General features: G+C 33.9%; 2 protein-coding genes across 4 annotated transcripts in view; one reads left to right on the top strand and one right to left on the bottom strand.

Annotated features, from left to right (window-relative positions):
* Positions 1–14,587, top strand: part of Flo2 (Flotillin 2) — a 255,373-nt gene extending 240,786 nt beyond the window's left edge. For 2 of the 3 annotated variants that reach the window (XM_064218255.1, XM_064218256.1), the window contains 7 exons: positions 8,304–8,536; positions 10,207–10,326; positions 11,108–11,215; positions 11,788–11,894; positions 12,551–12,734; positions 13,263–13,434; positions 13,826–14,587. In XM_064218255.1, the coding sequence (XP_064074325.1) occupies positions 8,304–8,536; positions 10,207–10,326; positions 11,108–11,215; positions 11,788–11,894; positions 12,551–12,734; positions 13,263–13,434; positions 13,826–13,881 (980 nt within the window). In that variant the 3' untranslated portion in view covers positions 13,882–14,587. Of the gene's footprint in view, positions 1–1,098; positions 1,277–8,303; positions 8,537–10,206; positions 10,327–11,107; positions 11,216–11,787; positions 11,895–12,550; positions 12,735–13,262; positions 13,435–13,825 lie in introns of those variants that run through there. The other variant, XM_064218257.1, reaches the window with a different exon arrangement.
* A 39-nt stretch (positions 14,588–14,626) lies between these two features.
* LOC113395533 (L-asparaginase-like) overlaps positions 14,627–25,685 on the bottom strand; it is an 82,508-nt gene continuing 71,449 nt past the window's right edge. The window contains exons 2-10 of the mRNA XM_026633132.2: positions 25,290–25,395; positions 23,023–23,145; positions 22,279–22,391; positions 19,301–19,426; positions 18,876–19,000; positions 17,722–17,954; positions 17,132–17,292; positions 16,447–16,560; positions 14,627–14,714 (exon numbers count right to left, since the gene is read on the bottom strand). Coding sequence (XP_026488917.2) covers positions 14,661–14,714; positions 16,447–16,560; positions 17,132–17,292; positions 17,722–17,954; positions 18,876–19,000; positions 19,301–19,426; positions 22,279–22,391; positions 23,023–23,145; positions 25,290–25,362 — 1,122 coding nt within the window. The 5' untranslated portion in view covers positions 25,363–25,395 and the 3' untranslated portion in view covers positions 14,627–14,660. The remainder of the gene's footprint in view (positions 14,715–16,446; positions 16,561–17,131; positions 17,293–17,721; positions 17,955–18,875; positions 19,001–19,300; positions 19,427–22,278; positions 22,392–23,022; positions 23,146–25,289; positions 25,396–25,685) is intronic.

Here is a 25,685-nt window from a genome sequence, read left to right as displayed (position 1 = left end):
TGTACATGTCTATGGGCATGTTGGTGACCATTATGCAATGCAAGTCCGACTAAAAAATCTGTGTACAGAAGGAAATTGATTAAATACATTTATGCAGAACAGTCTTAAGCAGTTGAAAATTTAGTTATATATAGTCAAGGGAACGAACATTGCTTCGACAAAACACATTGAGACGACAAAGTACTGTGGGCGGTTAATAGAGATCACTTAAGGAATTAACCGTGAATGATGCAAACATTTCATACATGCAATATTATTTTTATATGTAACTTGAGTTTTAGGAATTGGCTTTAATATATGGCACAATAACTCAGAAACAAAAACGTAACTGTAACGTAATTGAAGAAGAAAAAAGGTTTTATATGATACTTGGTATTTTTGAATTGCTTATGAAAGTCAAGTATGCTTGGTAGTTGCAGGGTACTTTTTTAATAAGTCATATAAACTAAACATTGCTAAAATATGTATACTGTAGGGCTATTCTGTAACTCGAATCTCACCGTAGAACGCGTGCGTGAATTGTGAGAATGTGAAATGTGACGTTGACTAAAATTGTTATTTAAAATATATGTACGTATTAAAACTGCGTGTCGCTTTAAGTCGGTTGTCAATATTTTACGAGTGAGAAACGATGTGAATTCTTAGAGAATCGTACTGCGGATTGTGAATAATAAAAACAAAATTAATAAACACGTCAAGAAGTATCGCGAAACGTCACAGATACGAGATAACAATCATTCCGCATTCTTATCATTATGATACTTATATGATTACTGCGCAAATAATGATAAGCTTCCTATTTGCAATCAATTGTCGTCCTTACTTCGTTAGGATAAGAACAGATATGTAGCTCGAAATATAAACGGACAGTTTATACGATCGTTTAGTCTGAGCGGAACGTCTCCCTGACATATTATTACGTTACAAACTAACCAATTTTTTTATAACATTATTGATATAAAAATACAAAGTTAAAATAATATCAAAACGTATATATTATTAAATATCAAGATTCTCTACAAAAAATATTTTTTACTTATTTAAAGCGAAGTATTTGCTTATTTTTCGACATCAAAAATAATAATTATATAATATCTAAAGTTTGGAATTAAATATGAAGTGTTGTTGAGGTTGTCTGTTGGTTTATGTAACAGTGAACAGTCGTGAATGAAAGTGATTACAAGTGAAGACACACACACACAACTATGGATATAGTACGGTTCGCCTTGGTGCCGCTGACGCTCACAATCGGCCTTACATACCTTAATGTTAAAAAGTAAGTCACATACATAATAAGTATACATTTTTTTGTACTTAATTTTTGTCAATAACTTGATAATTCGATCTAGCCTATTATGCTACAGATCCGGAGGTCCTGGATTCTATCCTCAGGTCGGGTTTTTCTGTTGGGAAATGCTTGGTTGGGAGTCTGGAATTTGGCAGTGTTTATGCTTCCATGCCTCGGACAGCACGTATAGCTACAGTTTTTAAGCCTGAGCTTTGTGCCGTCCCCTCGGATTATGAGAGTAATTCGGTTAAAGAGAGCGTTTTTTTTTACGCACACATTTGTGCTTCGCTTATCTCCCTTGAGAAAAGCTGCCGTGGCCGATATCAGTCAGGTTGAGATACATAAAATTTGTATAAAAAATAAATTATACAAGAATAAGAATTATTCTCATACGATACCTACATTTTATCTTATACTAGCGACATACCCCAGCTTCGCAGGGGTGCAATTTATACGGTACCCTCTAGCGCTCAGGATTAATGCAGCTTTGTACCCGTGAACTGAACTGAACTGAACGTGAACTGTTTTATAATTGTATAATTAGTTCCGGAGATTACCCCCTACATACAATAAAACTTTTACCTCTTCATAATATCAGTATAGATTTACCTACGTAATCGGGGCTGGGTGGACTTTCAAGTTGGTCGTTGACTGTTAGTGTCATGATACAAGATATATATCATAGTTTGAGACCATTGGTCCCTCCGTTGGGTAGTCGGCAAAATCAGGCAAAATTATTAGGCCCAATAGTGTTGTCATTTTACGTATGATGAATATTTATAGGCGAAACTCAATGAACGATCAGTTCTAGAAAATAAAGGCATGCAAAATCGTGATCGGTTTCTTGTATTATCTAAGTATATACAGAAAATCATATTATATCAATATTTACTCACTCAGAAATATTATTACTGTCGGCCATTGAAAAAAAATTAATATACGATTATTAGTTCTGGAGATAATCCCCTACATACAACCAAACAGATTTTACATCTTTAGAATATTAATACAGATAAAACTGTAAAGCCTAGAACTGAACATGTTGTAGAGCGGTTGTAGTGTTACATAATCTTTTGTCCTCTACTTTCATATGTAAAATTACTGATGTTAGAGGGTGAGATATCGGTATACGTACAAGCTTTTTTCCGTCATTTAATTTTGTATCGATAAAAGACAAATATAAACAACTAGTTGCTGCCCGCGTCTTCGCTTGCGTTGTAGCGTTTTAGGGGTTGTCGTCAGGTTTTAGATATAAAAACTAGACGGCGTTCTTGAGGTACTAACTTCCTTTATATCGAATTTCGTTATATTTGGTTCATTGGTTCGGCGAGTAACGGACAGACAGAGTTGATAACATTTATATAGTATAGATTACATAAAACATAAACATAATCAGCCTATAAATTTCCCACTGCTGGGCTAAGGCCTCCTCTCCCGTTGAGGAGAATGTATGGAGCATATTCCACCACGCTGCTCCAATGCGGGTTGGTGGAATACACATGTGGCAGAATTTCGTTGAAATTAGACACATGTAGGTTTCCTCACGATGTTTTCCTTCACCGCCGAGCACGAGATGAATTATAAACAAATTAAGCACATGTAAATTCAGTGGTGCCTGCCTGGGTTGAACCCGAAATCATCGGTTAAGATGCACGCGTTCTAACCACTGGGCCATCTCGGCTCTTAGTATAGATTATTTAACATTTATTTCTTTCTGCACGTGTAACTTCAGGCAGTTTAAACTTTTTCCCTGTCCCGTTTGTCACGTATGATTCATGCTTATTGTCTAACTGTGAAGTTTTTTCTAACTATTTGGATAGGGGAATATGTTTAGCGATTATGTGTAGTACTAATTAAACTAAAAATATATTTAAAAAAAGTACAGCTCTTCGTATTTTGTTATAATCCTATTTCTGTTTCACGATTCCATCGCTGTGCGTAACACATTTCTGAATATTACATTTTTCCAATTATATATTCCATCTGTATTCAAACGAAACATTCAATGGGTGTTATAAATTGACGTTATTTCATAATATATTCCACTGATCAAAGTAAAAATATTTGCCTCATCTATTATAAAATTATAAATTCGAAAGTAACTCTCGGTTAGCTCTTTACGCTTAGACCGCTGAATCGATATAGATGACATTTGAAAGGACATAAGCTACTTTACCCCTCGAGGAGGTAAAGTTAAAGCTGACGGACGGTAACGTTTTATAAATTTCGCACGGGTAGAGCCACAGATTCAGGTAGTCGATTATACAATATTGGTAGAATACTGCATAACTATTCTATAAGAACATACTCAGGACTTTGTCTTAGAACACAATCGAGGAATGCTATGACGTAATGTTATTGTATATATTAATTATAAAAAATGTTACGAGGGTTTTGTTATGTACACGTACATTGACTTTAGTAAGACTGTTGTAAGGTAAGATTATGAAAAACACTGAATAAGACTTATGTAGTAAATAAAGTAATGTTAATTACATATAACTATCAAATGAAGAACGCCGACGTTGCATTTATATTGAATTATATTTGATATATCAGATTGTCAATGCAGCAATTATTAACAATTTCGCAAAGTCATTTTTAATAATAAAATTGTAAGAACGGTTATTCCATATTCCCAATTTGAAGTGGAATCGGTTTTTTTTTAAAATTCTGTCTGTCGCAAACGTAATTTGCTCTTATAAAGTGCGCCTAAAACTCTTATAGACTATAGACGTTTGAAAATGTAATTCAAGAGTTGAGAATGATGATCTTAAGATATTTGTCATTTAAAGGATTCACGCATCAAAATACCATATCTTCGTTGGCAGAACAAAAAGAATTGCACCGTAGATATAAAACATTATGAAATGAAAGTAGTTATCTTCCGTCTCCTTCTAATGAAACTTATTATAAAGATACGCTAGAAAATTTCCTACTAATTGAAGCTAGAAACCTCAGATTATAAAACCAAAGGCAGATGAAGCGCTCGGAACATTACATTAAAGCAACAAAAGCGAATTGAATATCAAAAGAGGATGCAAATTACCAGTAGTGTGCATTGTAATTATCAATTTATTAATACATACGTCAATAATTAAAGTGACAGTACTATAAGTTGACGTATTGATAAAACGACGAGTCGTTGCGCACTACCGGGAATTTGCATCCGTTTTTGATTTTATATTCGCTTTTGCTGCTTCGCGTGATTGCTCCATCGGCCGTTTGTTTTATAATCTGAGCTAGAAACTGTATAATTTAATGTAATGTAAAAACTGCAAGATAAATCATGTACGATATATAAATACTTTATATATAATAAGAATAAAAATCAATCTCAAGATATTGTAACATTATCGTTTCATTTGAAATCGTTACGTAACGCGTTACGGCGCCAGTCTGTCTGGCTTCCTTTTCTCTTACGCATGTTCGACTTAGATTAGTTTAAGTTATTACTTCTTTCGGGCGTCCCGAGACGCACATTTCGTTTTTTTTTTTTCGAGAAGATAGGTTCTTATGTCCACATGTCTGCTTCAGAAATATTGCTCAATAGTATAGAGTAAAACTTTGGCTATATTTTATGTCGATCGAACCGAAAACAGTCAGAAGTAAAAACTATGCGCCCGTCTGTTGTGTAAAATTGGTACGCAAGTTAAAATGGAATTAAGCTCGCAACGTCGGGTTTCTTTTTATTTGGAAAATAGTCACGTCACTAGTAGCTTATCTTATTTAAGTCAATTTGTATTTCACTCTAAATTGTTAGATCGATAATTTATCCTTATTATTTTAATATTATAAATGTGAAAGTTTGTATGTTTGTTACTCAATAATGCAATATGCTTTACGGATTTTCATGATATTATTGGAATAGAGATAGAGTATACCCTAACTTAACACATTGACTACCTAAAACCTAACGCCATCTTCACACAGGGGCTAAGGCGTGAGCGTAAGCAAGTATCTATTAATTTAATAAAAAAAAATTAAAGACAAAATATATAATTATATCAGTACTGATTATTGATACGTTAACCGCACGTGATCCATACCGAGCTTCAAAAATACAAGTGCGCATGTAGTAGTTAAACTACATCTTGAATACGGTCGTCATGTTATGACCACAATGACAATATTTTCACTGCAGTTTGGCATATTTTTAATATATGTCAATAAAGAGAGAATACTGAGTTTTTTTTTGCTGGTTCATCGTAACTTTTTTTTTTTTTGTAAAATACGCTACAATCAATCCTGTAAGTGCCTACTTGAATTAAGTATACTTTGTTTTCTTGACATTTAAGATATATCATATATCATGTGTGCAATATGTATATTTTATTTTATGACATAGGCGGACGAGCAAATGAGCCACATGATGGTAAGTAGTCACCACCGCCCATAGACAATGGCGCTAGAAGAAATATTAACCATTCCATACATCGCCAGTGCGCCACCAACCATGTGAATTAAGATGTTATGTCTCCTGTGCCTTTAGTTACACTCGCTCACTCAACCTTGAAACCGGGCACAACAATACTGGGTATTGCTGTTTGACGTTATAATATCGGATGAGTGGGTGGCACCTACCCAGACGGGCTAGCACAAAGCCCTACCTTAATTAAAATCGGCATGGTTTTTTTTCTACGAAAAGCATGTAGTTCTATTGAATTAGAATCTTCAAAGTGATGCCTGTGTTTGATGCAGCGTGTTTCGGAGAAGGTTTTATTATATAGTTTTATATTACAAATAGCTGAACTTTACAATTTCAGCCGCTTTAAATATAGACCACTGATATATTATTATGTCATATTAATATATGCTCATTAACTGTTATTAAATTGATAAAATAAACCTTTCCATATAAATTTCCCAACATGTTCATCTATAATTTAAGCCCGTCGTTTCAATATATAATTTGGTTATAAATTTAAATTCCTTCTTGATTTGATACAACGATAATTCAACAACTGTTGGACTGAATTATTTATCATACGGAAGGTGATATATAATATCTATAAATCTATGTAAATCCGTATTAGCAAAGTATTAACTAGAACTAAACTCAAATGATATGCAAATATATACAGCAAATTAACTTAGTCTTAGTTTGTTCAGACCGAGGATAAAACAACCGCAGTTCCTTTCATTTACAGTGAACCAGATTATTACAAAATTTATCGGAAATCGTGTAAACTTTTTATACGAGGTTTTTAATGGCGACACGGATAATTCCTTAAAGTTTAGCGTTCGTATGATTATCTTAATAATAAAGCATTTTTGCTTTTTAAGTTCCTAAGACATTTTTTTTTTATGATATCGGTATGCGGACGAGCAGATGGGCCACCTGATGGTAAGTGGTCACCACCGCCCATAGACAAAGGCGTTGTAAGAAATATTAACCATTCCTTAGATCACCAATGCGCCATCAACCTTGGGAACTAAGATGTTACATCCCTTGAGCCTGTAGTTACACTTGCTCACTCAACCTTGAAATCGGCACAACATATATAACAATACTGAGTATTGTTGTTTGTCGGTATAATATCGGATGAGTGGGTGGTACCTACCCAGACGGGCTAGCACAAAGCCCTACCACCAAGTATACGTACAAAACATACGAACAAATGGGCAATGTGAGGCTAAGCTGTCACCTTGGTCGATAAACACACACTATCAATGTGTCGCCGACATGACCCAGACCCAGTACCTGTAATTATTCTGGCTAACTCTTCAAAATAAATTACAGCAATACAAAGAATTACTCTTTGTTGGTAGAATGATTTGTGAGGTGAGGTAGTTATTAACCCTAGGTTACTTAATAGAAAGTGCATCTGTGTTGGCTAATCTCCCTTGAGATTGGTCAGGAGGATTTGTAAGATCATGTAAGACCAAATGTATATATATATAAACACTTACTTTCCCTTTTTACTATATAGTATAATTTGTGAGAGAAAAAAAAGTATATAAGTCAGTGTGGGCCACGTCTTCCAAGAAGACGACTAGCTCGAAGTCCAGCGAAGATCGGCTGATAATCAGTTAATAATATAAAACATAAAACGCCGAAATGTATTAAAGTAGAATATAAAAAAGGCGTGGGCAACCGTGAGCCCGTGGATGTTGTTAAATTAAATTTAAAAAAAAGTTCATGTAAGAGGTGTACCTAATGTAGCCCTATTCTGGTTGTGCATTCGAATCTCGCTTATGAACATTTATTATTCTCGAAATGCCGACCACATTTACACAATTTATTCTGTATACAAGCGGAGCGGAGTATATCGGGAGCTCAAATCCGGGCAAGCGATACTGAATTTTTTATACTATTTATAATTCACGGTGAAGGAGATAATATTTTCGAAACCTGTATATTGGACAAAATTTCACACACCTAAAGTGTGTGAAATAAGACGAGGACTTGTTTTAGTAGTGGGACGCGCACAGGCTCCTTTTCACTGTTGTTGGTATAGGCAAGGTGTTCTACGGCCTTATAAGCTTCCTACCTGGTAGCTTCCTGAGTCGTGCTATTACAAAATAAGTTTTTCTGCTGAAAGATTCTCAGTAGCAGCCCTATGTTAGGGAGATAACAGTTTTTACATTTTCGTACTTCGAAAAGTACGTGAAGTCAATTTACGACATATTCGGTGTCTCTGATCGTGCCAGTTCCGTCATATCTAACTATGATGAAAACGGAAAGTGCGCCTATGTCCTTCGTATTTGCACACACGCTGTGCACTCTAGTATATGCCTGTGCAATTTGTTAATCAACTTTGAGTTGCTGCCACGTAGAATTGGTCACGATTATGTCATCATTGCGATTTAATTTGTCATCTATACTTATATTATAAATGCAATAGTAACTCTGTCTGTCTGTCTGTCGTTACTCTTTCACGGCCAAACCACTGAACCAAAAAGATTACTTTTTATTCCAAACACCTGACGACTAAGCCCTTAATTACGAGCTGAGGTGCGGCAACTATTTAGTTCAATATAAATTAAAATAAATTCATGATTTTGCCAACAGGAACGCTTACAGTCGAAGAGGTGTACAAGGACAGAGACCAGTTCGCGGGTCTGGTTCGAGAGGTGGCGGCGCCGGACGTCGGTCGGATGGGCATCGAAATACTATCCTTCACGATCAAGGACGTGTACGATGACGTCCAGTACCTGGCGAGTTTGGGGAAGGCGCAGACGGCGGTCGTCAAGCGAGACGCTGACATTGGCGTCGCACAAGCGAACAGGGATGCCGGGATACGGGTAAGGCTTACATTAAATAAATGTTTAGAAGTGTGTTTACAGATGTATACCACATTAAGCACGTATTTGATTAAATTCTGAAAGCAATTCTGGAATTAGCGGTGGGATATTTACATGGGCTTTTTATTCTTGATTTATGATTTGCTTATATTATGATAGATTTATTTGTTCTACACCTTAATTTTGCATGTAAATGTCACTGCTGGGCTAAGACTCTTCTCACTTTTGAGGAGAAGGCTTGGGTCTTATTCCAATGCGGTCTTGTTACACATGTGTCAGAATTTCATTGAAATTAGTCACATGCAGGTTTCCTTACGATATTTTCTTTCGCGCCGAGCACGAAATGAATTATAAATACTAATTAATCACATCAAATTCTTGTGCTCGTCTGTGCTCTATTTTAAGCCACATTCATTGATTAAGATGCACGACTTGTTACCTTGTATTGGGTAACAATTATCATAGCGCGTGTCTTCGTGAGTGAATGGATCTATATCTATGATGTCCACGGTTTCGTTATGTGAATAGAAATTCAATGATTATTTTCTGTGAGCTCGTCACTCGATTTCTTTACCTGATTATATTTCATTCAACAAATAAAAGGAACTATATTTCGCCGATACTGTTGTTATAATGCCATTAAATACGGCGTTGAAAGGGTTCCGCGACCTATTCGAATCAAAGTTCGGGTTTTGACCTAATTTTTCACGCTATTTAGTGTGCACGAAATTTTTATAGGGCAGTTCTCGATTTTTATATTAGGGTCAATGTTGCGTGGATGTACGTAGTTATGGCAATTGGTAAAATGTGATGCCCTTAATTATTTAGATGAAGAAGGAACAATTACGTTAATGATTGCAAGGGCATATATTTCTAATAAGAAACGAAGTATATTTTTATTGCTCAATCGACTTTATAATTTATTAGGTAATGGGTACATTTGCAGTAGCGTCTCGATTTTTTTTTGCGAATGCTCCAATCCGAATCGAACGCAGGTGGCGTTTGACTTTGACAGAATCCTTCAAGCAAGTGCTAACAACGACTGAACTTTTTGAAGTCCAATAAACGATACGCGAAGATATACTAATACTAGATAAACATCAAACAAAACAACAATATACAAAAGTTAATCTCAGCTTAATTTGACAGATTCTACTTATTTGTATCGCTTACGATACGATCCCGATTATATTACGATCCAACTTTGACCGGACCGCAGCTGGATTCTTTGTAGAATATGAAAACGGCTGAACGCAGCGATTATGTTTCGATTCGATTGCGGTAAACTGTCAATTTGTCAGTAAAATTGGGGCCCTGGAATGTAACCATAGTTTCAAATAATAAAAAAATAAATACATTCATTGTCAACAAAATTTTTCTACGAAACTAGTATGTGATGTTGGAAAATAAAAAACCAAGTATTAGTAGTACATTATTAGCTATTATTGCTCAAAGATTTCAACAGATTTCGATTTCACACACAGATTTCAACCCTGAAATATATAAAAATTCTTAAATGTTTATGTAAAAAAGTAAATAATATGTCCCGCTTGTGTTTATAGTCCCCAGCTTCTCTTAAGAAGAGATTTTAGATCTTATTCCACAATGTTGCTCTGGTGCCGGTTGGTGTATCGAAGACAATTAATTGACCACAATAATTACTTTTACAGGAGGCAGAATGCGAAAAAAGTGCGATGGATGTGAAGTATTCTATGGATACCAGGATAGAAGATAACACGAGGCTGTTCAAGTTGCAAAAGGCGCAGTTCGACCAGGAAATAAACACTGCTGTAAGTTTACTTACAAATTTTCATACATTACAAAGCTAAACCGATGGATCAAATTTTGCGAGAGAATTCCTTATGGAAGGTACCTTCAAGCACTAAGAGAGGGTTTTTCAAAATTATTTGACTAAGGCGGTTAATTGGGAGATAAATATTATTACTAATAAAACAGAAGTATCCGTTTATCAATTTAACCACTGTGTATTTTTTCTTAAATTTATGAGTCTTGAATAATAACAATACACTTTATGCAAGTAGGTTAAGGGCAATAAAAACACTTTTGAATCGTCGTGTTGAATTAGATGTAAAGCTAAATAAAGCTTCAAAAATGATACACACCAAATACACCTTCTTAAAATTAATCAATGTAAGTTATACAAGTGTTGTACTTCTTCAGGCACAGGAGACTACAGCGTGTACTATAATACACACACTATAATATACATAGCAACGATAACTTTTTTGAATTTTGAAAAAAGAATCCAAAGTAATAAATTAAATTAAATTTATAAACACTACAATTTCAAGTATAAGCTTATTGATTTAGCATTTTTTTTGTTTGTTTAAATTTAGTGAGACACTGAATTTGGCCATGCTGTAACTATGAATATTAAGATAATTTTCATTCATAAAAAGTGTGTTCTAATTTAACTTAAATAATGTCAAAAGTACGGTTTTTGGTAATATTACATTCTTAAATACTCGCGTATACAAAGTTTGATATATTGTTTAAAAATTAAAATATATAATCGAGAAAAAGGAGACTCAATACGATCTCCATTTACAGAAAGCTGAAGCCGCTTTAGCGTACGAACTGCAGGCTGCGAAAATCAAACAAAAAATACGAAACGAAGAAATACAAATCGAGGTCGTGGAGAGACGCAAACAAATAGAGGTAAGGCGTCTGCAATACGTCACAGGATCGAATCATTTGGGAAATCATCGACTGTAAAAATCTCAATCTCTCAATCTTTATATACTTTCAGATTAAATTTGAAGAATTAAATCCTTATTTCGATAAGTTGAATTAACTTTGACTTTACGAGAATGATTCTCCGATAATTAATAAATAGTTGCAAATGTATTTAACTATGAAATCAATATTGAATGTTGTTTTGTACTATATTTTTGTATTATTTTTTTTCTTTTAATGGAAATATTATTTATATATGTTATGACCTACAATACTATTGTATTGTAGGTCATAACATATATATTCCATTGGTATTCCAACGAATAGATTCTAAATAAGAATAAAAAAACAACACTGGAAGATTTAGATCTACGGTCAACAAAATGTAACAAAATTTATAAACCAATTAAATAACATATATTTTTTTTATCGATCTATTATTTAAAAATTAAATCATGCAACTATCAAAAATAAATTCAATCACAAGGACGGATAACACACTTCTCATATAGAATAGCGTAGCTTATGTTAAATTTGTTGTTGTTAAATTTTAGGTGGAGCAACAGGAAATCATGCGACGTGAGGAGGAGCTCACGGCGACGATACGGCTCCCGGCTGAAGCGGAAGCGTACCGTTTACAAGCGATCGCCGAAGGAAAACGGTTCGTATTCAAGTCTATTCAAAATCAAAATATACTTTATTCATGTAGGCACGTACGAGCAAATTTGAATCGTCATTATACAGAGTTGTATTTTAACGTAAAGTTACCACCGTTCGGTGTAGTCTTTACAAAGAAGAACCGTCAAGAAAATCAATAGTTACTCTTTTCCAATATTAAAAACATAATCAATATGGTGCCGATTAAAAAAAAAATTTTAGTTGAGGTAAAAAAATCACTTTAAATCTCACTCGTGAAATGTTGAAAACTCACTCACGCTGATTCGTTATTTGACGCGTGTATAATTGAAATGTTATAATTATTGTTTCAATGCAATTTCGCTTATCACTTTCTGACATTTCACAGTTGTTTTCTGCGGTGAGTTTCGAGTTCGTACTTACAAAATAGTAGAGCTTATATCATTTTCGAAGATTCTACTAAAATATAATATGGGATACTAGATGGATAACTGAAGTTAGTTAGGAAAGACTTGATACGCAAAAAAATATTGAAAAATCCTTTTTTGGTTCAAAAATGGAACAGAGTACATTTTTTTATTTAAATTGCGTTGGGCCAAACTAAGCTAAACCCGTGGCTTCTTATGGTATTTCTACATCGTTGTTGCTTTAAATATGTTTAAACTTTTAAATCTTACACAGAACTCAAACAGTGGAAGCGGCTAAAGCCGATGCTGAACGCATCAAAGTGCTCGGTTTAGCTGAAGCGACCGCCATCGGCGATGTGGGCAAGGCTGACGCAGAGCGCATGCTCGCCAAAGCTAAGGTCTACAAGCAGTATGGAGATGCAGCCATCATGGCTCTCGTACTCGAAGCTTTGCCAAAGGTAAATTACCTTTAAATTATTTGGTGATAATGCCTTGTGTACACCCGTCTGGGTACGTACCTACCACTCATCATATATTTGGTGGTAGGGCTTTATGCAAGCTCTTCTGGGTAGGTACCACCCACTTTTCGTATATTCTACCGCCAAACAACAGTACTCAGTATTGTTGTCTTCCGGTTTGAAGGGTGAGTGAGCCAGTGTACCTACAGGCACAAGGGACATAACATCTTATTTCCCAAAGTTGGTGGCGCATTGGCGATGTAAGGTAAGGTTAATATTTCTTACAGCGCTCTTGTCTATGGATGGTGGTCACCACTTACTATCAGGTGGCCCATATGCATACCGGCAAACTAGGCGAAAAAAAAAAAAATTTACAGTGCCAATGTGTGACGGTGGTTACTACATTTGCCAGTCCTCCTACCAAAATTAAATAAAAAAGTCTTAATTTTCATGACACCTGCGTGATAACTTCAGTTTATTTTTTTTAAATATTACGTTCAATGTCAATGTCTTTAAATTTGATTACAGATTGCGGCAGAAGTATCCGCTCCGCTAGCGAAGACGGACGAGATAGTCCTCGTCGGTGATAACGGTGCTACGGGCGAAGTGGCGCGTCTCGCTGGAGGCATCCCGCCCGCACTGCGGACCCTCACCGGGCTCGACATCTCGCAGGTGCTCAAGAGGCTGCATCCAAGCACAGGTAAGCGTAATTACGGCCAAACTGTTATTAGCCTCAGTCTCACACAAGTGCTTAAGTTGCTGCGTCAATTCACGGTTAAGATTAAATAAAAAAACAGCTAGTAAATGTCCCCCTTGACGTAAGCCTTCCTCCTTTTGAAGAGTAGGTTTAAAGGTACACCACTGCTCGAATGCGGGTTATGGTCGTTGTTTTAAACACATACGGCAGATTTTCATCTGACACGTGCAGGTTTCCTAACAATGTTTTCCTTCGTCCTCAATTGGGCACATCAAAATTAGTGGCACTAATCTGTTACCATTAAATTTTAATTAAATTACTATATTTTATAAATAAACAATAATTCATGCCTGCGCTACGAATATTCTAATGTGACCCAATATTTTTTTTGCAGAAGAAACCTCCCTCTCTTCTACCACTAGCAAGAAGAAGGAGGTAACAGCCTGTTAATCCGTCTGTCACGAGATACAGAAGTGCTATAGCTACGATTCCCGTGTAATTTGGAAAATGTGGTCATTGTTATGTAACAAAGACATTTTATTTCTTGAATTACTTTAAAATGTAAAGTTCAATAGGATTTGTGTTGTCGTGTCAACTGTTCGTGTTTCTGTTCGACGATTTCGACTTTGATAATGTTAATACGGAATTAAACGTGTATCATAAATGGTGTCTACAAGTCTTGTAATATTTGTGAAAAATGTGAATCTATTTAGGCTTCGTAGTGACTTAGATTTTGTACGGTACTAAAAATCGAAGTGTTCCCCAACACTGCCTTGAAAATTATACAATGTTTTTTCTTCGTGTAGTATAATCGTAAAATTACACCGACAGTTGTAAAGTAATTAATTATAAAATTTTCTAGACAACTTTATCTAAAATAATGTTTTCAAAACAAAACTATAAAGCAACTGACTCTGTGATTTTACTCGTGTGATGTGTGAATATAAGCATTCGAATGGTTTTTCTTTTTAGTACTGTGATATTATTCGTTCACGAAAACGCTGTTTGACATTTAAAGCACAAATTTTTATTTTTTAATACTTATTTCATTAATACCTCATATTTTAATCTAATTTATATTTTGTCTGTACTTTTAAGTATATGATTGTGTAATGGAACCAATTAATTATATAAATTAATAAATGTGTGAAGAATATTTGTGGTTTTTTTTTTTTTGGAGAAAAATAATAAAAACTTTTTAGTCAATATTTTAATTAAAAATATGATCTTCAGACCTCTTGATTAGGATTGCTTAATTCACCTCGTATATTTGTCTTCATTAGCTTAAAAAAAATATATATATAATTATAAATATAAAAAATTTTAACTGTATTGGTACTTATGCATTATTTTGAAACGATGATGCATTTCAGGCTTTTATACTCAAATGGCCGTTTGGTTTGCAGATTTTTTATTTTTTAATAAACTCATATATTTCACTAAATTTATTAGTATATATTCTATGTGTACAAAAATAGTATTTTCCATACTTATGGAAAATGAAATTCACCAGCCGGTCAAATCATATCTATCTTAGAAACAGAAGAATCTAACTACCAGCTATCATGTAGCCACGTGATCTCGATACCTGAAGAGTGTTTACTTGAACGCACTAATCTAAGGTTCTACTCGTCTGACTTGAAACAATCTTATTTATTTATTTATTTATTTATTTATACTTTATTGCACCCAAACTTAAAACTAAAAATTACAATATTGAAACAAAAAGTTGCATGAGGTGCAACAGGCGGCCTTATCGCTCAGCAGCGATCTCTTCCAGGCAACCTTTGGGCAGAGGATCATAATATTTACATATATGCGAAGGGTACAGTAATTTAAGTCATAATAAAATACATACATAATATAAAAATGTTAACACAATACACAGATAACAATAAATATATATAATATATACTTATATACTATAATATATAAATATATACTATAATAAATATTTACATAAATAAATACATAAAATATATATAATAAAAAAAGGAGATATAACAGAACAAAAAATTAACAACGACAACGACTGCTTAATGCGACAAGTAAAACTCCTTAACCATACTTTTAAAAACGGCTAACGACTGTGCGCGTCTTATAGCTAAGGGTAATGAATTCCAAATTCGAGAAGCTACAACAGTGAAGGACTTAGAATAATAAGAAGAAGAGTGGGAAGGAATGGAGAGAAATAAATTTTCATTCGAGCGACGAGCGCGCTTATGAGTCTCCCTGAGGAGAGTGAAACGCTCTTTAAGATAGAAGGGTGTCGCTGGATTAAAAAGAATAGAATAGAGAAGAGATAAAATGTGAGTATTCCTGCGAAGGCGAATGGGGAGCCACTTGAGTTTTTGGCGAAATTCGGAAACATGATCATATTTGCGTAAACCAAATATGAACCGTATACATAGATTTTGTAATCGCTCAAGTTTATTTAATTGCTCCTCAATTAAGTTAGTATAACAAGTGTCAGCATAGTCAAGAATCGGTAGAAGGAGAGATTGTGCTAGCGTAACTTTAGTTGGAATGGGTAGAAAGTTTTTCATACTTCTCAGTGAGCCAATGGAAGAGAATATTTTATGTTACTGCGTTAGATACCCCATCTATTTAGAAAGGTAATACCGTTTGATGTGAAACTACGCGGTGCAACCATTATTTGAAATCCATTGCGGCTTCTATTAGCTAACTATCTTACTCACTTTTTTTTTTATAGTAATTCTGATTGGCCGATAAAATGTAAGTCGAGTTCCACACAGGCGAGCTACATTTATATATTTCTATCGGTTAAACCAATATTTCGCTGAAACATGGAAGGGGAGACTCATGTGTATGTATTTTCAATTGTAACATAAAAGGGTTACAGTAACTCTTGAAAATCTAAATATAATTACAACGTATAGTTGAAAAATGTTTGTCTAACTCGCTCCAATTCTCACGTCCAAGGCTAACTTCACTATGACGTCACACACCGCGTAGTGAAACTTTTCCGACAAATGCGTCAATATGATTATTTACCTTGACTTTTTCCGCATAACTGAGTTCAGTTTTTGTAAGAACGTAGCATAGTTTAGCAAACGCTGCCTCGGTTGTCATGTCGAAAGCGGGGACCACGCCGCACTCGACCAGCAACTACAAATCATAATCTTACTCAATTGTTAATAATATTAGTAATATCGAAATCGAAGTCGAACAGTCGTATTCGAGAATACTATTGAGTAGAAACTGACATAAAATAAATATTTTTTTAATTTGTATTTTTTCCTTTAATGCTTTTTTTAAAGCTATTATATAAACTATAAAAAGTGAAGTTCATTGGGTAAAATATGTTTTTTCTGGATATCCATATATTTAAATGGCAAAGCAATTGTATAAGTTTCCTTCATCTGTGAGCTCGAGATGAATTGTAAACACAAATTAAGCACATGACTTAAATGGTGCTTGCCTGAGGTTTGAACCTGTAATCATCGGTTCAGATGCACGCATTCTAACCACTGGGCAGCCTCGGTTCTTTTACAAAATTTGTCCAGCTTAACAATCTCTTTCAAATCGATATTGCTTGGATAGAAAGAAGAGAACACATTACAAATAAAATTATGGAGTTTATTATAACCTCGACTCTATTCAATAAATAATGTTTTACTTAGAAACTTATCAATCGTCTTTTATAATTATATATGTATGTTTGTATGAAACATATTACCAGTCCGGTCTCATAAATCGCCTTCTCTTGGACCGTGCCGTTGATGCACTGCGTGACATTTACAACTAATATATTATTTTTAACCGCCCGCTCTATCTCTTCATAGATCTCTTTGCGCTTAATTGGCATGTTTCCGTTACCGTATGTTTCTAGAACTACACCTACAAAAAAAAAATTTAAAAAATGTTATCTTTTATCAGTCTGTTCGATATTTAAACTAAAGCTGTAAGGATTTAATTCAAATTATTTATAAAGTCTTTTTTTTTAATCATTATGTCTAATATTTATGATGTACATCTTCATCGGTAAAAATAAATAAGGCTTCAGTTTGAATGTCGAATATCACATATTTTGTCAATAAATCCTCAATGCAGCCTGGAGTTTGAAAGTTGGTTATCTTTTTATTTTTTTGTCATGTTTTCAATATTAAAGTTCATTCTAGTCCAAAAGCCCTAAAACGGAATATCCCTTTTACGTTCATTGGTGGCTCATGGCACATAATTCCTTAGGATTGTCTTGTTTTATATTATAATTGTGTATACGTTTAGGTGTTGTTGTATATAAAATGTTATTAAATATTGTATAGTTACCTTCCATGCCTTGGAATACTGCTTTTATGATCTCAGCCGTTATTGTCGGAGCTACTTTTAAGACGTAAACCTTTCTTGAAAGTTTGTCATGTAGCCTGCACTCATCAGGCACAGATCCAGGTGGATGAAGCAACATCTTCGGATTTAATACAAGTGTTGCCTTCGCTTCTAGCAGGGCAGGATAGTTTGGAGAGTCAAATGCATATATTCTAGTATTAGAGACCTTTTTTACCCTGAAATATTTAATTTGGTTCATTTGAATTTTATAATATTCTCATTACATTTAACTAGCTATCTCATATGGCTTTGATCGCGTTGGAGTTCGTCGTCAAGTGTTAGGCGTATAAAAGTACCTTATATCCTTTCTTGGAGGCTTTTTTATACCAAATTTCTTCAAATACTGTTCAGTGAAAGAGCAACAGACATAAAGAGAGATAGACAGATAGAATTGCTTTCGCTATAAATGCGAAAGTGTAGATAATAATAAATCTCATTTTTTTATGGCATAGTAGGGCGGACTGGCAAAAGCGCTACCTGATGGTAAGTAGGCACCATTGCTCATAGACATTGGAGCCGTAAAAAATGTAACCATTGCTTACATCACCAACCTTCGGAACTACGATGTTATGTCCGTTATGCCTATAGTTACACCCGCACTATTTTAACCAGAACGCAAGAATATCAAGTATTCCTGCATGGCGGTAATACCTGATGAGTGGGTAGTACCTACCCAGACGGACTTAATTAACCTGACACTGAGTAAAATCTTATAAATATTCCACTGTTTAGCTAAGGAAACAAGAGGAGGAGTTTTGGAACTTGTGTTTGAAAATGTTCCAATGCGGGTTGATTTTACAATTGTGTTATATGTCCTGATTTCCTCAACATGTTTTACTTCACCATTGAGCACAAGCTGAATTATAAACACAAATTAAACACATGAGAAATCAGTGTAGCTTGTAGGTTAGAACCCGGAATCGGTTACCATTTACGTGTTCTATATAGCGAGCCATCATTTAGGGTAGAACAGTTAATTAGCGCCCAGTAATTTGAACATATAGAATAATTCGTTTAAATTTTAAAATAAAAAAAGGTTCCTCCTTATCATGTAAATATGGTAATATTATATGAAAGAAGAATTACAAGTGAGTTACCTTGTTCCTCTGAATAGCTTAGAACCAAAAAATACTGTCACTTCAGGTATTTGCAACGTAGCAGCTATCACGATGGCGCATAAAAAGTTGTTATTACCATCACTACGGGGTTGAAATATTGGTACCTGCATGTAAAAATAAAAACAAATAAGTTTAGTCAAGAGCCAAAGTTATTGGAAGAAAAACTTTATTCTCAATCCACCACTCTATTCATCAGTTAGTTTGTGCGTAAAGTTCTCGCAAGTCACTTCTATCATTATCAAAAAATGAATTGACCGTTGAATATTTCATTCAACGGTCAATGTGTACCTTGTTTGATAAGTCAGCAGAGTCCCCAGGTAATGTTTAGGTAGAAAAGAAATGGAACTAAAACTCGACTAAATGATAACATCTACAAATTAGCTTCATAACTGTATAGTGCTCACCTGTGCTCCCGTGAGCACAATAGTTTTGCCAATAACCTCCAGCATAAACGACAGCATCGAAGCACCGTACGCTGTCGTATCAGTTCCGTGTAGAATCACAAATCCATCGTAGTCGTGATAAAAACGCTGTGAAATAAATAAGGATATTATTTTAGTATGATATTAGTGGGCATATGACAACCTAATGGAAAGGGTCGCCCCCGCCCTTTATGCTCTAGAACAGTGACAAATAAAACAACTACTTATCGAAATTATCTGAATCTAATAAAGAAATTATTGTTTGTGGAGATTTTAATAAAAATTTACTGCATAATACAACCACAAGTATTAGATTCAGATCATTGTTAAGTTCATATAATCTGGTAAATCTTCTTGGAAACAACTAGAATAACAGATTCCACAGCAACTTGCATAGATAACATATTTGCAACCCATATTTCACAAAATAAAATAATTATTAATAAACTAAATTCAGATCATTGTGGACAACAAGCTTTATTGAATTTCCATGTTAAAAAAATAAGCAATTCCGAAAAAATAATGTTTGTTCCTTTGACCACAAGTCGTATTGAGAAGTTTAGAAGTAATAATAGTATATGGCCAATCTCCCATACCTATCTTTTAGTGATAATCCCAATGTTTTGTATAATAATCTATTTAAATTAATAAGAAACAAGTTTAATGAATTATTTAAATTCACTTCTAAAACAGTTAATAGAAAAAACTTTTTAAAATTCAATGATTGGGGTAGCCCAATTGGAATTCATAAAAGTAGGTCATACATAGTGAACGGGAAGTTGCTTCAGTTTTTGAACAATTTTTTGCTGACATACCAGTTTCTACAACTAAGTTACTTATTTCTTCTCCAGCAGTTGCCGAATCATTGATGAAAGAAAATGTACGAGAATGCAAATCAAAATTTAATTTTACCCCTGTAAACACCAATGACATAATTTGTACATTTAAGTCATTAGACATAAAGAAAACTGCTGATCTATGTGGTATTTCTGTAAAGGTGATTAATTCAATTATTGATGTGATTGCACCTTATCTTGCAATAATATTCAATGATTGTGTTCAACGTGGTGTATTTCCTGACCTGATGAAACATAGTAAAGTCATTTCAATATTTAAACAGGTAGCTCTTCAGATCCTAACAACTATAGGCCAATCTCAATACTACCAACCCTCAGCAAAATATTTGAAAAAAATATTTTAAATCAATTATTAGCATATTTCAATAACAATCTGCTTCATAGAAAACAATTTGGATTTACGAGGGGTCGCTCAACTACCGAGGCAGGTATCGCATGGCAGGATGCCTTAGGGATTTTCTGCGACTTATCCAAAGCCTTTGATTGTGTTCAACATTAAACTCTGGTCAGGAAACTATATCACTATGGAATTAGAGAAAGTGCACTCGACCTTCTGACTTCTTATCTTAACAATAGAATTCAGAGGGTTGACGTTAAAGGGACAAGGTCTCAGTTGGTATGGGGGTCCCACGAGGATCAATTCTTGGACCTTTTCTATTCCTCATATACATAAATGACTTGCCCTTTCTTGTTGGGAACAAACATGATATAGTATTGTTTGCTGATGATACCTCTTTGGTTTTTAAAATTAATAGGAAACAGGTATAGTATGACGATGTAAACAATGCTATGTCTGATATAGTATACTGGTTTATCGTAAATAATCTTAGGCTGAATAATAAAAAAACTAAAATTGTAAAATTTAGCACACCAAACGTGCAAAATGTAAAACCCGATGTACTTATCAATGGGAAATCGATGGATCCAGTTGAAACAATTGAATTTCTTGGCCTTACTCTTAATGCCAAGTTACAGTGGCTCCCCCATATAAACTGCGTTTGCGGTCAAAAAAATTATATTATTTACCGATGTTGATACGGCTCGCCTAGTTTATTTCAGTTACTTTCACAGTATAATGTCCTACGGTATTATGCTTTGGAGTAACGCAGCCGCTATCCATACTATATTTGTGCTGCAGAAGAGGGCTATTCGCGCAACCTATAACCTAGGAGCCAAGGAATCATTAAGGTATAAATTTAAAGAAATTAAGATATTAACTGTTGCTTCTCAATATATATTCTGTAATGTTTTGTATGTACGGAAAAATATTAATGTTTTTATGAGAAAATGTGATTCTCATAACATTGGTACAAGGATCAAACACAATCTTGTTACTATTGTTACTCGACTGCATAGAGTCAGTAACTCTTTTGTGGGGCAATGTATACGCTTCTACAACAGGATCCCAGAAAGCGTACAAAATGCTTCTGTTGCCAAATTTAGAAAAAATTGTTAAGGAACGCTTGTGTGCGAAAGGTTACTACTATACAATTAGTGAATTTATGTTTGAGAGCACACCTTGGAAATGAAACGATCGCTTCCTGGCTGTTTCTATTCATATACGAAAATGTATCTAATTTATTTGACAAAAAAAAAAGACCCGCTGAGTTTCTTTCGCCGGTTCTTCTCAGGTCAGGGTGTTCCTTTTTCCGAACCGGTGGTACTGTTTAATTTGACCATCAATAAGTAAGTGTAATGCTTTTATGTTGAATAAAGGAATTTTGAGTTTGAGTTTTTGTGATATTATGCCCAATTTATTTATCAAAGGGGAGAGACGAGCAAATGGACTACCTGGTGTTAAGTGGCTCTCAGACACTGGCAAAGTAAGAAAAATAAGCCTTATATTTAGGTTTTAGATGTTAGATCCCGTGACTTTAGACTTCAAATCGGAACAAAATATGGAAGTACCTTTTAATGTTCGGCGGCAGAATAGCTGGAGCAGCACTACTATAAAGCTTACAGGGTAACTGTTTTGTTTATAATAATACGTATACTCTATTTAATAGTACATTGCGTACACAGAGATCGAACAACGGCTGCCAGGTTTTGATAGTATAATAGACAGTTACTAATTATATAAACAGATATTTAGAGTTCAGGTACCTTAATATCACGGCCCATCTTGATCCAATCATCAATTGTGAAGTTCGATGCATCCTTTAATTCCTCATATTCGTGGATTTTGTACAAAATCTTCATGTCGGTATCTTTCCCATCTACGATCATTACATCACATCGCATCAAACATAAAAAAATACAATAGGTATACATTATATATTACTTCTATAAAATATTAATGTAATAGGCCAAGATAATCGAATTAAACATGAATAATTCAAATCAAAGAACAAAGAAATCTTTGTATTGGCGGCATTTTGGCGACAATTTTAAAAGATTATGGTGAAATGGTAACATAACAACCCTGAGTATTGCTGTTTGGCGAAAGAATGCGTAATTACTCAAACAGTCTTGCACATAGCCCTACCACCAAGTTTAATGCGGGGCCGGACCGCGAGTTTAGGGGCCCTGGGCTAATACTACTTAGGGGCCCACCTAAGACACACCTGAATGTAGATTTGAATTAAATGAATTAAATGAGTTTGATTAATTGCAGGATTCGTAGGCCTGGAAACCATAAGATCTATTTAATTTAATAAAATTAGATATTCTTTCGCAATATCGTCTATTTTTGATCTTGACTTAGCTGGGGGCCCTTTGATCCACGAGGCCCTCGGCTGAAGCCCAAAAAACCATATGGTAGATCCGGCCCTGGTTTAATGCATATAAAATTATGTGATCCTGACTCCATATTATAACTCTTCAACGTAAGGTAAGTTAATAGTTTACCAGGTAAGACAAGGTATTCATTCTTATCAGTTTTGGCCAAATTTTGTTGCCAGTATTCATTATCGTGAAGTTGAGGAAGCTTCCTTATGATTCTGGGTTCAATGTTCTGCTGCGGAACGAGTACTGGAAATGAAAAAAGAAAAAAAACAGTAGAGGAATCGAAATAAAGGATATGTAGCAGTTTCACATAAATATCCAACAGCTGGACTGACCCTCCTCTTCTTTTAAACTAAATGTTGACTTAAGAACCAATTATCTAAGTGAATCAATATTGCTGGCCTAGATTTGAAGACATTTAAGACATTTTGGCTCAAATATTTGCGAATATTTTTGAATTAATAAAATAAAATATTAATAATTATAAATGATGGAGTCACTAAGATATTGGCTCCTATTGAAATATTATTTAATATATTTAATATCTTTTTAATCACCCTACCCTTTATGGTTATTATGGTACCCTATTTTTTTGAGAAATGGACATGTTACTTATACGAAAATTGTTATAAGTGTTCTAATTTCTAACAAATGAATTAATATTTTTTTAAAGATCAACCTATGGATGAGAATTTAATATGAGAACTTAATTAATAAAAGTATCTTACAAATCATTAAAGTCCGACCAAAGGTCGATTTTTGATTGAAGCCGATGTTTTCATAACCGTAAGAAATTAAATAAAAGTGAATAAAGTATTTTTTTTTAAATATATCGTGTTTGTATATACCTAAACAACTAAACTAGATGATTAAAAACACTGCAATTTGTTCAAAATAATATTTATTTAATAAAAGATAATTAAAAAATTGCAACAAATTTTAGCAAAAATAACTCTTTCCAAATATTTCCACTCTTTGATTAATAAAATGCACATTTTTGAACCGATTACGGCTAAGCTTCGGCTTATTTTAGCTGAAACTGAAGGTTTGGCCCAACGCGGTTTTTCCGGCAGAAAGTGACCGAAGTTTCGGTCGGACACTACAAATCATAAATAGAACTACACTATGACGTTGAAAACCAATTTTGATCTTCTAAGTGACAAATGAACCTTGGCCATATGTCTAGTAACGGTTTTGCAAATTTACTCCTTAGAAAGTTAACTTATAACAATTAGACTAGATTTTACATGACTTGGCATGTCTTGTTAGTATATCAAGTCATGATTGAAGATAAAACCACGGCTTTCAGCCTTTGTTAAATATGATTTAAAAATATTCATAACAATAAAATTGAACATGACGCAACTGATATCATAATATCATACGCAATAAAGATGGAAAATTGCGTTGATATTAAAGATAATAAATTTTACGAGCGCTCTTTAAAATTATCATTTTTTTTTTAATTTAAATAATTACGTCATAATTTACAAAATATGCCTAAACGAGAGAAAACTGGAAGGAATATACCTCTAGAAGACACGAAAGAAAAACTAAAAAAAACGGTATATATATATATTTATTTGATTATAACTATTTTTATTTTTATATTGGTGAAAAAGATTAACTAGGTATTGAGTCTCCTGCGTGTTTTTCCGGGTAGAATAGACATTCCGAAGCGTTTGTAGCTCTACATTAAAATTAACCCTGGAAAATTACAATTTAAAATCACTTGTATGAGGCTATATTTTTAATTTGATTTACGAGTGTAAAGATCGACTTCTAAATTTATCAGTATTATTTAAAAATCTTGGAACGAGTTAAACATTACAATATTTTTTATGATATTTCTAATTGAGTTAATCACAGTGAGCACTGATGAGGCTGTGATGAGGAAGTCTTTAAAATATAGTATAACTTGACGAATGATCTCCAGAGGCTTGGCACCATGATCTTTGTAAAGTTAAATTGAAAGGAGTTTATACTATTTTCAAAGTTCCCGTTACTTTATTTAGCTTAGAAAAGACCTAATGTTCACAATAGACCTAACTCAAAAATGATCAAAGCATGTTGTTTTATATTCGATAAAACAGCATGCTCTGATCATTTTTGAGAAATTAGCTCCGACTACTAACATAAACACATATACTTTCCATAGTTCTAAGTATATCTTTGTAAAATGAATTTTGTTTTGCTTATACTTGGTTCATATCTCTTGATAATTTGACAAGCAGAGCAACAGAACTGTTAAAAGTTGAATTACTTGAAATTTTCTATCTAAAACCTTGTCATAATTAACATTACACATATATTAAGCATTTGACCTACTTTACGTTAAATACGATCATATCAGGTTAAGTGTACGCAGTGCTGTTGCTTAAAAAACTTACCCCCTTTTTCATTCTTCAACATTCCAAAAGTACCTCCAGTGTATAAAACCAACACTCTCCTTACTTGAACCATTTTGTTTTAACTTTATTTACTTTTAGTTGAATACTTATAGGACATGTATCGTAGCGAAGCGTCGAGATACAAATAACAAGTTCTATTCAATTCAAGATAACATACCACGTTTAATAAAGTCAATATTTTTTGCTGTAATTTCCTTATAAATTTCATTAACCTATGTAAATTATAAAAAAAATCGATTCAATTTCGAATTATTTAAAGAATAATAATATAATAATAATTGGTACCGATTATAGAAGTTAAAAGTGAGTACTTGATGGTGGGGCTTTGTGCAAATGGGCTCTGTGTAGGTACCATCTACTCATCAGATATTCCAT

The sequence above is a fragment of the Vanessa tameamea genome, chromosome 21 (assembly GCF_037043105.1).
Source record: "Vanessa tameamea isolate UH-Manoa-2023 chromosome 21, ilVanTame1 primary haplotype, whole genome shotgun sequence".
In the NCBI taxonomy this organism is placed as follows: Eukaryota; Metazoa; Arthropoda; class Insecta; order Lepidoptera; family Nymphalidae; genus Vanessa; species Vanessa tameamea.
Note: the sequence above shows the minus strand (reverse complement) of the source record. Positions and strands in the feature narration are given on the sequence as shown.